The following is a 13,038-nucleotide window of genomic DNA, read 5'->3' on the forward strand; positions in this document are numbered from 1 at the left end:
AGCCAAGACCTCAGAAAAAAATGTGTAGACCAAGTCTGGTTCATCCTTGGGAGCAATTTCCAAGGAGACCAAGTCTGTAGACCAAGTCTGGTTCATCCTTGGGAGCAATTTCCAAATGCCTGAAGGTACCACATTCATCTGTACAAACAATAGTACGCAAGTATAAACACCATGGGACCACGCAGCCGTTATACCGCTCAGGAAGGAAATGCATTCTGTGTCCTAGAGATGAACTTACTTTGGTGCGAAAAGTGCAAATCAATTCCAGAACAACAGCAAAGGACCTTGTGAAGATGCTGGAGGAAATGGGTACAAAAGTATCTATATCCACAGTAAAACGAGTCCTATATCGACATAACCTGAAAGGCCGCTCAGCAAGGAAGAAGCCACTGCTCCAAAACCGGCATAAAACAACCCAGACTACGGTTTGCAACTGCACATGGGAACAAAGATCATACATTTTGGAGAAATGTCCTTTGGTCTGATGAAACAAAAATAGAACTGTTTGGCCATAATGACCATCGTTATGGTCAGAGGAAAAAGGGAGATGCTTGCAAGCCGAAGAACACCATCCCAACTGTGAAGCATGGGGGTGGCAGCATCATGCTGTGGGGGTGCTTTGCTGCAGGAGGGACTGGTGCACCTCACAAAATAGATGGCATCATGAGGAAGCAAAATTATGTGGATATATTGAAGCAACATCTCAAGACAGTCAGGAAGTTAAAGCTTGGTTGCAAATGAGTCTTCCAAATGGACAATGACCCCAAGCATACTTCCAAAGTTGTGGTGAAATGGCTTAAGGACAACAAAGTCAAGGTATTGGAGTGGCCATCACAAAGCCCTGACCTCAATCCCATAGAAAATTTGTGGGCAGAACTGAAAAAGTGTGTGCGAGCAAGGAGGCCTACAAACCTGACTCAGTTACACCAGCTCTGTCAGGAGGAATGGTCCAAAATTCACCCAACTTACTGAGGGAAGCTTGTGGAAGGCTACCCGAAACGTTTGACCCAAGTTAAACAATTTAAAGGCAATGCTACCAAATACTAATTGAGTGCATGTAATCTTCTGACCCACTGGGAATGTGATGAAAGAAATAAAAGCTGAAAGAAATAATTATCTCTACTATTATTCTGACATTTCACATTCTTAAAATAAAGTGGTGATCCTAACTGACCTAAGACAGGGAATTTTACTAGGATTAAATGTCAGGAATTGTGAAAAACTGAGTTTAAATGTATTTAGCTAAGGTGTATGTAAACTTCCGACTTCAACTATATATACACACACACTTGTATATACACACACATTTTTTGTACTTTTGTATTTTGTAATTTTTAAAATTGATTTAAAAACATTTTTTTTATGTTTATTGAAAATAAACTATATGTAATTAAAGTCAGTCTTGCATGATTATGTTTATTTTTTGGTCCGTTTCAACATTATGGACATGGGTGTGTCTGAGGTCCATTTGGCCTGGCCCACAGATTCCTTCAATGATGGATTCTGAATAGCTCTGTTGATGAACTTCTGGCCAATGAATGACTGTCTATTATTAATTGGTGTGTCCAGATATGCTGTGGACGTGGTGATTGCTGATGTATCTTGGTAGTCTGTAAGCCATTTTTATTGCCATGTTTTGGATTATCTGAAGCCGATTAATTTGCTGTGGTGAAGCTGTTATCCAGGCTGGTAGGGCGTATTCAAAGAGAGATCGGATGTAGCTGATGTAGACTTTCAGCACTGTCTGAGGCGAGGCTCCGTATTTTCTTCCGCACAGCGTTTTTAAGTGGTTTAGTCTTTTTCCGACCCTCTCTCTCTATGTTCGCTATATGGGTTGTCCACTGTATGTTCTTCTGGAAGGTGACTCCAAGGAATTTTGCTTTTTTTTCTACTGTTATTACTTCACCGTAAAGTTTGAGATCTAAGGGTTTCTTGTTTTTTTGCTGGTGCTTCTTGTGAAGAGGACACATTGAGTCTTCTGTGGGTTCAGTTTTACTCGCCACATGTTAGACCATGTTTCGATCATTTCAATAAACTTCTGGAGTTTTTTTGCAGCAAGTTGAGGACATTTGGAGCTGGACCAGTAGCAGAGGTCATCGGCAAACTGTGAGACTTGGCCTATGGTGGGTGGAGGGTAATAAATGTCTGATATGTATAGTAGAAAAAGTAGTGGGCTTAGGACTGCCCCCTGTGGGACACCTGCTTCAGGGGTAAATGGTGGGGATATTGCTGTGGAGACCTTCACTTTAATTATACGGTTGTGGAGAAAGCTAGTGACAATGTTTCTGAAGGAGAGTGGTAGATTGAGATTGGAGTCTGCAAGCCGGCAGCACAACCCATTGTGCCACATCTTATCAAGTGTTTTTTCTATATCAAAGAAAACCGCCAGGGGAAGTTCTTTTTTCTTGAAATTCCAAAGGATGTCCTCTGACAGTCTTCGAATATTATCGGTAGTTGATCTTGTTTTTCTAAAGCCAGCTTGGTGGATTCCAAGGAGGCCCATTTCGGCAGGTAGCCTAGTGGTTAGAGTGTTGGTCTAGTAACCGAAAGGTTGCAAGATCGAATCCCTGAGCTGACAAGGTAACAATATGTTTTTCTTCCCCTGAACAAGACATTTAACCCAATGTTCCTAGGCTGTCATTGAAAATAAGAATTTGTTCTTAACTGACTTGCCTAGTTAAATAATAACAATTTGCTCAGTCTTTGGGTGAGTACTCTCTCAAACAGCTTCCTGACATGACTGAGGAGGCTGATTGGTCTATAACTTGTGATGTTGTATGGGTCTTTACCAGGTTTGTGAATCATTGTGACAACTGCAGATTTCCAAGGTAGGGGAAAATAGCCATCCATGAGACATGTGGTGAAGAGATTAGAAAGAAGGTGCAGGTATTCATCAGGTGCTTTGGTTTTTGGTTTTAATTTCTTCAATAGTAACAGAGCGGATTAAGTGGAGTTATTTGAATGGAGGGCGAGCGTAGGTCGAAGCTGTCATTCTCACTAACGGTTTCCCACGGTATAAAGAGCACACTATAAGACCATGTGACCTAAATCAAGTTTTTCGTGTTACTTTTCATCAATAGGTCACATATGGAGTCAGTTATTGTCATATGTTTCATTGCATCACACAACAAACACTTGTTATGCCCAATAAAGCTTCACAAAAAACATGTTCAAATTGCCCCACAATAGAACTTTGCAAATTAGGGAGGTGCCAGAGGGTAATAGTGCAGTTTTTAGGAGAGTGCCAGAGGGTAATCAATCGCATCTCATCATCGTGGGTAGCGAGACCAAACACTTTAGAAACATTTCTCAAGTCAAGAACAATAGAAATGATCCAATTGGTTGAAAACGTCAGTGGCCCACAATAGAGAAAATACAATTTAGATGTAACATGTAATTGAACAATTTGAGTTCTGACTGGATTGGTATGATGAATGGAGATTGCTTTGTAATACATTTCCTATTTTTATTTCCTTGGGCTCACGAGTGGCGCAGCAATCTAAGGCACACCATCTCAGTGCTGGAGGCGTCACTACAGACCCTAGTTCGATCCCGGGCTGTATCACAACCGGCCGTGTTCGGGAGTCCCATAGGGCAGCGCACAATTGGCCCAGCGTCGCATGCATTACCACGTTTGACATTTAGCAGCATAGAAGCCAGTTTAACTATTTTCATGAAATAATTACTGACTTCCAGATGTGTTGTAACAGTGTAAACCTAATGATTCATTCAATATTTAACAGTAATTAGTCTAACCACTCTGATCATATTCCCTCCCTCAATGCTCCACAAGGAAACAAAGAACGGTCATCAATGGCAGAAAGCGGATGAACTAAATCATTACTCAAAGCCCGCTTCGCGCTCAGAAGGGAATATCGCGTCTCATCATCGTGGGTAGCGAGACCAAACACTTTAGAAACACATTTCTCAAGTCAAGAACTATAGAAATGATCCCTGAAAGTATAGTCTTAATTTAATTGAGGGCGAGCGAGGGTAGCCTATGTTGGAGCTGTCATTCTTACTAACGGTTTCCCACCATATAAAGAGCACGCTATACGACCACGTGGCCGAAATAATGCTTATCGGGCAACAAACAGTTGTTATACCCATGAAAGCTTCACAAAATACATGTTCAAGTTGCCCCACAATAGAACTTTGGAAATGAGGGAGGTGCCAGAGGGTAATAGTGCAGTTTTTAGGGGACTGCTATTGGCTGAAAACGTCAATGGCCCACAATAAAGAAAATACAATTTAGATATAAAATGTAATTGAACAATTGGAATTAGAACTGGATTGGCATGATGGAGATTGCTTTGCAATAAATGTCCTATGCAATACTACGTTTGACATTTAGCAGCATTGAAGCCAGTTTAACTATTCTCATGAAATAATTACTGACTTCCAGATATGTTGTAACAGTGTAAACCTATTGATCCATTTATTTAACAATAATTAGTCTAACCACTCTGATCATATTCCCTCCCTCAATGCTCCACAAGGAAGCAAAGAACGGTCATCAATGGCAGAAAGCGGATGAACTGAATCATTACTCAAAGCCCGCTTCGCGCTCAGAAGGGAATATCGCATCTCATCATCGTGGGTAGCGAGACCAAACACTTTAGAAACACATTTCTCAAGTCAAGAACTATAGAAATGATCCCTGAAAGTATAGTCTTAATTTAATTGAGGGCGAGCGAGGGTAGCCTATGTTGGAGCTGTCATTCTCACTAACGGTTTCCCACCTTATAAAGAGCACGCTTTAGGAAGGACCACGTGGCTGAAATCATGTTTATCGGGCTACTTTTCATCAACTGCTCATCAATAACATATGGAATCAGTTATTGTCGTGTTTTATGCCCAAGCAAGCTTCACAAAATACATTCTCAAGTTTGTTCCACAATAGAACTTTGCAAATGAGGGAGGTGCCAGAAGGTACTGATTGCAGCTTTTAGGGGACTGGTATTGGCTGAAAAAGTAAATGGCCTACAATAGAGAAAATACACGAAAATAAAATGTAGAAATGAAATGTAATTGAAAAGGTAGAGTTCTGACTGGATTAAAATCACAAATCTCCTATACAACGTCATAGCAAGGTTGACAACAGGAACATTAAACAGTATTGAAACCAACGGTGTTATGGTGATAATCTATTTACTAACCTGAAGTACAGTACATAATATAAATAAATTAATATTAACAATATTTAGAGCTAACCACTCTGATCATATTCCCTCCCTCAATGCTCCACAAGGAAACAAAGAACGGTCATCAATGGCAGAAAGCGGATGAACTGAATCATTACTCAAAGCCCGCTTCGCGCTCAGAAGGGAATATCGCATCTCATCATCGTGGGTAGCGAGACCAAACACTTTAGAAACACATTTCTCAAGTCAAGAACTATAGAAATGATCCCTGAAAGTATAGTCTTAACGTATCTATGGGCGAGCAAGGGTAGTCTATGTCGGGACAAGCATTTCCACTAGCGGTTTAATCAAAATTTGCATTGTCTGCGAGATTTACAGAGGTAAATATGCACCTATTCATGGACAAACAATATTTGTGATAAAATGTACGCCAATTACTATAATTATATATACAAATTGATTAATATTCTGTGAATCTCAGTACCCACAATACCTTGCTGGTAACAAGCACTGTTGACTGTGGCGGCAGAGCTGAGCTGGAGGTCAACTTTATATAATGATGTACTTGTTCTTTGTAAATTTAAAACATTACCCTACATATGTGTATTTTTTCGCTTTATTATAGTGAAATATGCACGAGAAGTTTCGAAAACATATTTACATGGTGGAATCGATTGATGAGCGTACTGGTGCGTTGGGGAGAAGTGTCCTGACGGAATCATAAGAACGCATTTTTCGTTCCACTTTTCAAATGAATGGCGCGTTACGCCACAAATTGATCTACTTGCGAAATAACGGCACAATAACATTAATATAAAGATGTGATAAAATAAGTAAAAACGCACTCATTAAAGCAGTATTAAACGTAGCTAGCTACACAAGCTGGTGTCACGGCCGTAATTATAGAAATACGTTTTAATGTGTCAACCTGGCAAAACTTTACTGACACAGTGAGAGGCTAGGAATGTGCGTTAGCTAGTGTAGCACAGCTAGCTAGCCAACTAACAGCTACATCTAATTTTTCGCTGAATTTACCAGCAGCCACAGGAGACTGCTAAGGACGCTCATAATAATGTCTTGAACGACGAATTGAATGACAGCAAACCCATGGGAACCGTGTTTGAGTCCACTCAAGCCATTACCACAAGCCCGTCCTCCCCAATTAAGGTGCCAGCAGCTCATAGCTAGCCTTCACAGTTCTCAGTTGATGAAAGGAAAATAAACAAACCGCAGTCTTTTTTTTTTAGAAAAACAACATACAATTTGATGATTGAAAATGTAGCTACCCAGCGCTGCCAAATAAAGTTATATCGTTCATGTCGCAGGTGCATGCCAGCTGATAGTACAACTTTGATGGTGAAAAAATGTAAAGCCCAAGTGCGCATGTCCATTCTATGTAGTTGGCTGAAAAAACAAATACAGTATGCAATTATGCAAAACAGCCTTTGTTTCCTTCAAAAGTCTTTATTCGTGCATTCATCGCGCTTTTCATTTGCATTCTGTCAAGTTCTTTTCACACCAACCATACATTTCACCGCTTGGTTGAGGGAATGGTCGAGAAATGTTTTTACATGTTCTATAGCTTCTAATATAATGCAAATACGCAGAGTAACTATAAATCAGTTAAGTCAAACCATTTAAGTTATTTAATATTCAAACTAAATACAGAGATACACCTTGAATCGTTGAACAGAATTAAATCACTATCATGCTTAAAATCAAAACGTCTGCTCATAATATTGCTGTTAAGTAGCTTTATATTGCAAACAGATTAATAATTCAATAAATAAATACAATCATTACCAATTGAGGTGAAATGTTGGTAAATTACATAGTGACTTACGTTGAATCATGGAAACCTAGGTTGCACAGTACACTGGGAGGAGGGCAGGTCAGCAATTTGCTTTCCGAAAAGGTAAAATACAATTTGTTGCTGGAATGGAATTAGTTTTGACAGGGAAGACATGTAGAAAACAAGGCACACATGAAAAAAAGTTATACTTCTTCCCTGCCTAATCATTACAAACGTAACACACACACACACAACAGACAGAAGACAAGGAGCCTTAATAAAGGAATATCATGAGCTTGCTCTCTCTTGCTCTCTCGCTCTCATTTGGAAGATCATCAATTGCAAGCATTTCAAAAACATACTACTATTGCTTCATTGTAGAATTCATTGCATTTGTAGGCCATGTATTGATCTTTAGTATCTAGCCAGATGGCCAAACTTGCTGCTGAATATATGCAAGTAGGCCTGTGTAAACAGAAAAAAAGCATTCATAGAAAAATACATGATTAAGACATTAAGATTTCAGATTCTCTTCCTTCTCCCATACCTTTCTCTCACTAGTAAAGGCATTTGATACAGATACTACACTTGACCATGCAGGCTCTTCCTGTAATGTAAGTCACAGTCTTTATTTGACAATTATGATATATTATTATATTACAAACCTTAATGTGATACGAACACTTTTTAACATAAATCGTTCTATATTATGAGTAATCAGAGATTAGTTACAACTTTCTGTAAAATGTAATTTTTTTGTGCTTATTCAAATGTTTGGTGAGTACTGCTTAAATACTAGGTGCAGTAATGTAGGCTATACATCACTGGTCTACTTGCAATGGGAGGAAAATGGATTGCGGAATTGATCCACGATTGGATAAACTGGACAACTGAAACCAATGAGATGTCTGTTGCAAAACGGCAGCTTCTCTGCATGCTACTGGAGGGGATGGTGGCTTAGAACGTAGACTTAGAACCACAATGTTCCCCTGTAGATTGTTCATTGAATCCTTCACCTCCAGTCCCCCTCCACCTCTTTTCCTCGTCTTCCTCCTCACTTTCATCATCCTATTCTCCTCATCTTCCTCCACTTCTTCGTCCTCCTCTTCCTCTTCTCATCATCCTCTTCCTCCTTCTTTAAACCTTAGCCAGGAACCTCCTCCAGAGTTGGTGGACCTGTTACCTGGCCTCGGCACGCAGGCAGATGGGGAAGGAGGCGTGTTGTTTCCTGTTCACCTGGTAAACAATGACAATGGTACCATTAAACAGGGAATATAGCCGGGATGCTGGAGATAGACCAATACACTGGCCTGTGCTTATTTCTTGTAGCCTGGTCCCAGATCTGTTTTATGCTGTCTTTCCAACTCCTATGGTCATTGTTTGGCATTAGTTGGCAAGGCAGCACAAACAGATCTGGGGCCAGACTATATTTCTTGTAACCATTCTGGAAGAGATTGTAGGGTATTTTAAGTTATTATCATCAGATACTTGCATAGATGCACCATAGTCCTGATATGCTTCTGTAGGTGATCTGAAAGGACTTGATTGGTCTTAAAGTGATATTGTGTCAATCTATCCAGATATTTTAAGTATAAAGGGAATAGGTCAGAGGTTATAGGTCATCGAGACAGACAGAGCTGCAGGTTCATTGAGAATAGGTCAGAGGTTATAGGTCATCGAGACAGACAGAGCTGCGGTTCGCAGGTCCATTGAGAATAGGTCAGAGGTTATAAATCAAATCAAAATCAGATTTGATTAGGTCAGAGGTTATAGGTCATAGATGTGATAAGAGATGATGAGTGGATTGTGGGTAATACTTATCTGCCAGCTAGCTCCTTCTTCATACAGGACTTAAAGGAAGTGAATCGCTCTGCGGTTTTGTAGCCCTGGGGTTTGCGAGCAGCAGAGTGGGAGAAAAAGATAGGGTGGGAAGAGAGAGAGAGAGAGAGAGAGAGATAGAAGGAGGGGGTATTGGGATGCTGTTAGTCAAAAGGGAAGGCAGGACGAAGAGGCCAAGAGAAATAGAACAGTAATATAGGACATCAAAGTAGGACTCGTTCAAGGGCGATTGATTGGCATAGTATTAGAATGAATTCATACCTATTTCCTGATTATGCAACTGTCATGTGTAGGGCCTAGGAGTTTTCTCTGACCACATGCCTTTTCTGACTAGGAAAAACTCTGGGCCCTAGTCATGATGACTATTGTAACTGTTGTAACTTCACATTCCACTAGGGGGCAGTAAAATACTTTGGAAGTGCAGGGAAGGTAGTCATTTACAACACCACAGACCTCCATATAACTGTGTAACTAGATTTGCTCTAGATAAAGATCTTAAAACTGCCACCACTTTTATGGCTGTCGACTAAAGTTAACAGTCAAAAGCTAGAATCAAAGTACATTGTCCAAGTGTACAAAAAATAAAATGAGAGCATGTCAAATTTCTAGTCATGGAAAACCAAACTAGATCATTCTGGCTTTTCCCTGCAATTTCACTTTCTCCCTCTCTCTCTCTCTCTCTCTCTCTCTCTCTCTCTCTCTCAAATTCTCCCTTCCTCTTTCCCTCTCTCTCTACCTCAGTCCTCTCCCCTCTCTCTGTCCCTACCCTCCCTCCGCGGTGCAGCCGGTCCTTCATAATGCCGATGAACTCCTTGTAGCTCAGCTGGTCGTCGTGGTCCACGTCAAAGATCTTGAAGATGGTGTGGACCAGGTGACGTGTCAGCTTCAGGCCCGTGGCCACGTACACAGCCCGCCCAAACTCATCTGAGAGAGAGAGAGAGAGAGAGAGAGAGAAAGAGGGGGTTGGGGGATAGATAGAGGGGAGAGAGAGGGAGAAGGGTGGGAAAGTGAGAGGGGAAGATAGAGACAAGATACAGATGGGAGAGAGAGACAGAAAGAGAGGGGGATACAAAAAAAGAGAACAAGACGGAGGAGAAAAGTAACCTACAGCCATTATTCACAAGAGACTATTGAGTGAAAGGGAAATATCTCCACAGATATGAAATCCTAAAATGGAGGCTTACCTTGGCCAATGGAGCGACTGGCAAAGTTGTACATCTGCATGGCGATGGCAAAGTCCTCCAGGTTGTTGAGGAACTGGAAGAAGGAGCGGAACTCGTCGAAGGTGATGCCCTGTGAAGGAAAAAGACGGGAACCCATATAAGTGTGACACACGGAGCGATCATTAACGACGGACACGGAGTGACAGACAGCTCTTCCAGGTCTCGGAATAGGGGGGATGCTTCAAGCTCAAACCCATTCAACTGGTGATGATGGTATGATCATGTGACCTTTGACCCATGCAACGTTGGCCCCCTTGACTGTAGGGACTAGGCCTGAGAATGACACAACCATGCTACACATTTAATACGTTTGTCTATCAGCTATGAATGTGGTTCCTGAGTGGTTCCTTCTGCAGACGTTGTGAGATCTGATCATCTGTGCAGCGCGACTGCAAAAATACAGGTTCACAGGTTTCACAAGTTTAACGCAAGGCTTTCTGGGATTTCGTCCTTGAAAATCAAACTTCATAAGAAACATAGACACACACTGGTTTGCAGTGTGGAACATGTAGACATATATTAGTTATGGGCCTCCCAAGTGGCGCAGTGGTCAAAGGCTGTGCCACTAGAGATCCTGGTTCGAGTCCAGGCTCTGTCACAGCCGGCCGCGACCAGGAGAGTCAGCACACAATTGGCCCAGCGTCGTCGGGTTAGGGGAGGGTTTGGCCGGCAGGGATGTTCTTGTCCCATCGCGCACTAGCGACTCCTGTGGCGGGCCGGGTGCAGTGCACACTGACACATACGCCAGGTGTACGGTGTTTCCTCCGACACATTGGTGCGGCTGGCTTCCGGGTTAAGCGGGTGTTGTGTCAAGAAGCAGTGCGGCTGTGTTGTGTTTCGGAGGACGCACGGCTCTCGACCTTCGCCTCTCCCGAGTCCGTATGGGAGTTGCAGCGATGCGACAAGACTGTAACTACCAATTTGGATACCAGGAAATTGGGGAGAAAAAGGGTTAGAAAAAGAAGACCTATATTAGTTAGTGGTGGTCGTTCCATTGAGCTAGCAGAGCTTATTGGCTTTGATGGCTGGAGCCCAAGGTTCCACAGGAGGTGAAGGCATGCTCCAGTGCCCACCAATAGTCTGTCTGTAGGTATCACTCATTTCAGCCCGAGCTGCATCACACTAAAACAAAGAATAAAAGAAAGGTATGAGACTCAGGAGGCTGGTCGCACCTTAATTGGGGAGGACAGACTCATGGTAATGACTGGAGCAGAATCAGCGGAATGGTATCAAACACATGGTTTCCAGGTGTTTGATGCCATTTCCACTTGCTCCGTTCCGGCCATTATTTAGAGCCGTTCTTTCCTCAGCAGCCTCCACTGGGATGAGAGACTGTAAACGTGGCCTAGTGATGACAACACAGAGAGGCATTCTGAAGTGGTGACCAACACCAGTCTATTTCACATACAAAATGATGCTATGGAAACATCCTAGTGGGGGTTCTCTACAAGCCCAACCTGTGGAACTTCCTTCTTCCTGTTCACCAAGTTTCCTCATTTTAAACACCCTTGGCTGAGGTTAAACCTCCCCAAGTAATCTCCTTTACAAAACCAGTTAGCTAACACAGGTAGCCTGCTGCTAAGGTTCAACCTCCCCAAGTAATCTCCTTTACAAAACCAGTTAGCTAACACAGGTAGCCTGCTGCTAAGGTTCAACCTCCCCAAGTAATCTCCTTTACAAAACCAGTTAGCTAACACAGGTAGCCTGCTGCTAAGGTTCAACCTTCCCAAGTAATCTCCTTTACAAAACCAGTTAGCTAACACAGGTAGCTTGCTGCTAAGGTTAAACCTCCCCAAGTAATCTCCTTTACAAAACCAGTTAGCTAACACAGGTAGCTTGCTGCTAAGGTTCAACCTCCCCAAGTAATCTCCTTTACAAAACCAGTTAGCTAACACAGGTAGCCTGCTGCTGAGGTTCAACCTCCCCAAGTAATCTCCTTTACAAAACCAGTTAGCTAACACAGGTAGCCTGCTGCTGAGGTTCAACCTCCCCAAGTAATCTCCTTCACAAAACCAGTTAGCTAACACAGATAGCCTGCTGCTGAGGTTCAACCTCCCCAAGTAATCTCCTTCACAAAACCAGTTAGCTAACACAGGTAGCCTGCTGCTGAGGCTAGCAAACACAGACCAGTAGCGAACAATGCTCTCTAAATCAGCACCGTGTGTGTGGACAGACAGGGAAGTGTTTAACCGTCTGACTAACTAGGACCTGTTGGAACTTAAAGTGGGAGATATGTAACGATGGGGAAAATGCCTTAGACAAACAGAGTGTGTGTGCCAGTGTGTATCTATCTGCGCGGTGAACAAAGCCATTCCGGGCGAGTGGCCCTACCTGCGTGGTCCTCCTTTGATGCCCTGTGAACCTGATAGCTTCCATACAAACAGACAGGAGCCAGCCACCCCAGTGATACCTACCGACAGACTGGGCCATAGAGTAATCTAGAAAATACTATTGGTGGTCACTGGAGCATGCCTTCACCTCCTGTGGAACCTTGGGCTCCAGCCTTCAAAGCCAAAAGCTCTGCGAGCTCAATGGAACGACCACCACTAACTAATGGATGTCCACATGTCCGACAGCGCAAAGCAACGAGCGTCTACGTTTCTTACTGAGACTTCTGATTAATGGATGAGTACGGCAGAATGCCTGGCTGAGAGTGGACTTGTTGAACTGAGTGGGTTACCTAACTAGGCGTATTTAGGAAACACCTGCATTGGAAGTAGACCTATAAGATACAAGTACACTAATTTCTTCAGTTAAAACTGTACGGCCCACCAACAGTATGAGGAACTCATCTTGAGTGGGCTAACTGACTGAGCTAACTTGTAAATCTTTTGACATCGTGTAAAAGCTATGTATCAGCGTCTACCCCTAAGCCATAAGACTGCTGAGCAATTAATCAAATACCCGGAATATTTGCATTGACCCCCCTTTGTTTCTACACTGCTGCTACTCGCTATCATCTATGCATAGTCACTTTAACGCTACCTACATGTACAAATTACCTCAACTAACCTGTACCCCTGCACATTGACTCTACCGG

The 13,038-nt window shown here is 42.5% G+C and overlaps 1 protein-coding gene and 3 non-coding genes across 4 annotated transcripts in view; all 4 read right to left on the bottom strand.

Annotated features, from left to right (window-relative positions):
* Positions 1–3,754: 3,754 nt before the first annotated feature.
* LOC123742626 (small nucleolar RNA U3) lies at positions 3,755–3,970 on the bottom strand. The gene has a single exon (XR_006769776.2). It is a non-coding gene; the product is annotated as a small nucleolar RNA U3 (small nucleolar RNA).
* A 490-nt stretch (positions 3,971–4,460) lies between these two features.
* On the bottom strand, positions 4,461–4,676 carry LOC123742625 (small nucleolar RNA U3). The gene has a single exon (XR_006769775.1). It is a non-coding gene; the product is annotated as a small nucleolar RNA U3 (small nucleolar RNA).
* A 536-nt stretch (positions 4,677–5,212) lies between these two features.
* Positions 5,213–5,428, bottom strand: LOC123742623 (small nucleolar RNA U3). Its single transcript, XR_006769773.2, has one exon. It is a non-coding gene; the product is annotated as a small nucleolar RNA U3 (small nucleolar RNA).
* Positions 5,429–8,753: 3,325 nt separating this feature from the next.
* Positions 8,754–13,038, bottom strand: part of LOC106602192 (calcium uptake protein 3, mitochondrial) — a 43,842-nt gene continuing 39,557 nt past the window's right edge. Inside the window, exons 13-15 of the mRNA XM_082974134.1 lie at positions 9,960–10,068; positions 9,542–9,699; positions 8,754–8,822 (exon numbers count right to left, since the gene is read on the bottom strand). Of these exons, the coding sequence (XP_082830260.1) occupies positions 8,754–8,822; positions 9,542–9,699; positions 9,960–10,068 (336 nt within the window). The remainder of the gene's footprint in view (positions 8,823–9,541; positions 9,700–9,959; positions 10,069–13,038) is intronic.

Source organism: Salmo salar, chromosome 04, assembly GCF_965601325.2.
Source record: "Salmo salar chromosome 04, fSalSal1, whole genome shotgun sequence".
In the NCBI taxonomy this organism is placed as follows: Eukaryota; Metazoa; Chordata; class Actinopteri; order Salmoniformes; family Salmonidae; genus Salmo; species Salmo salar.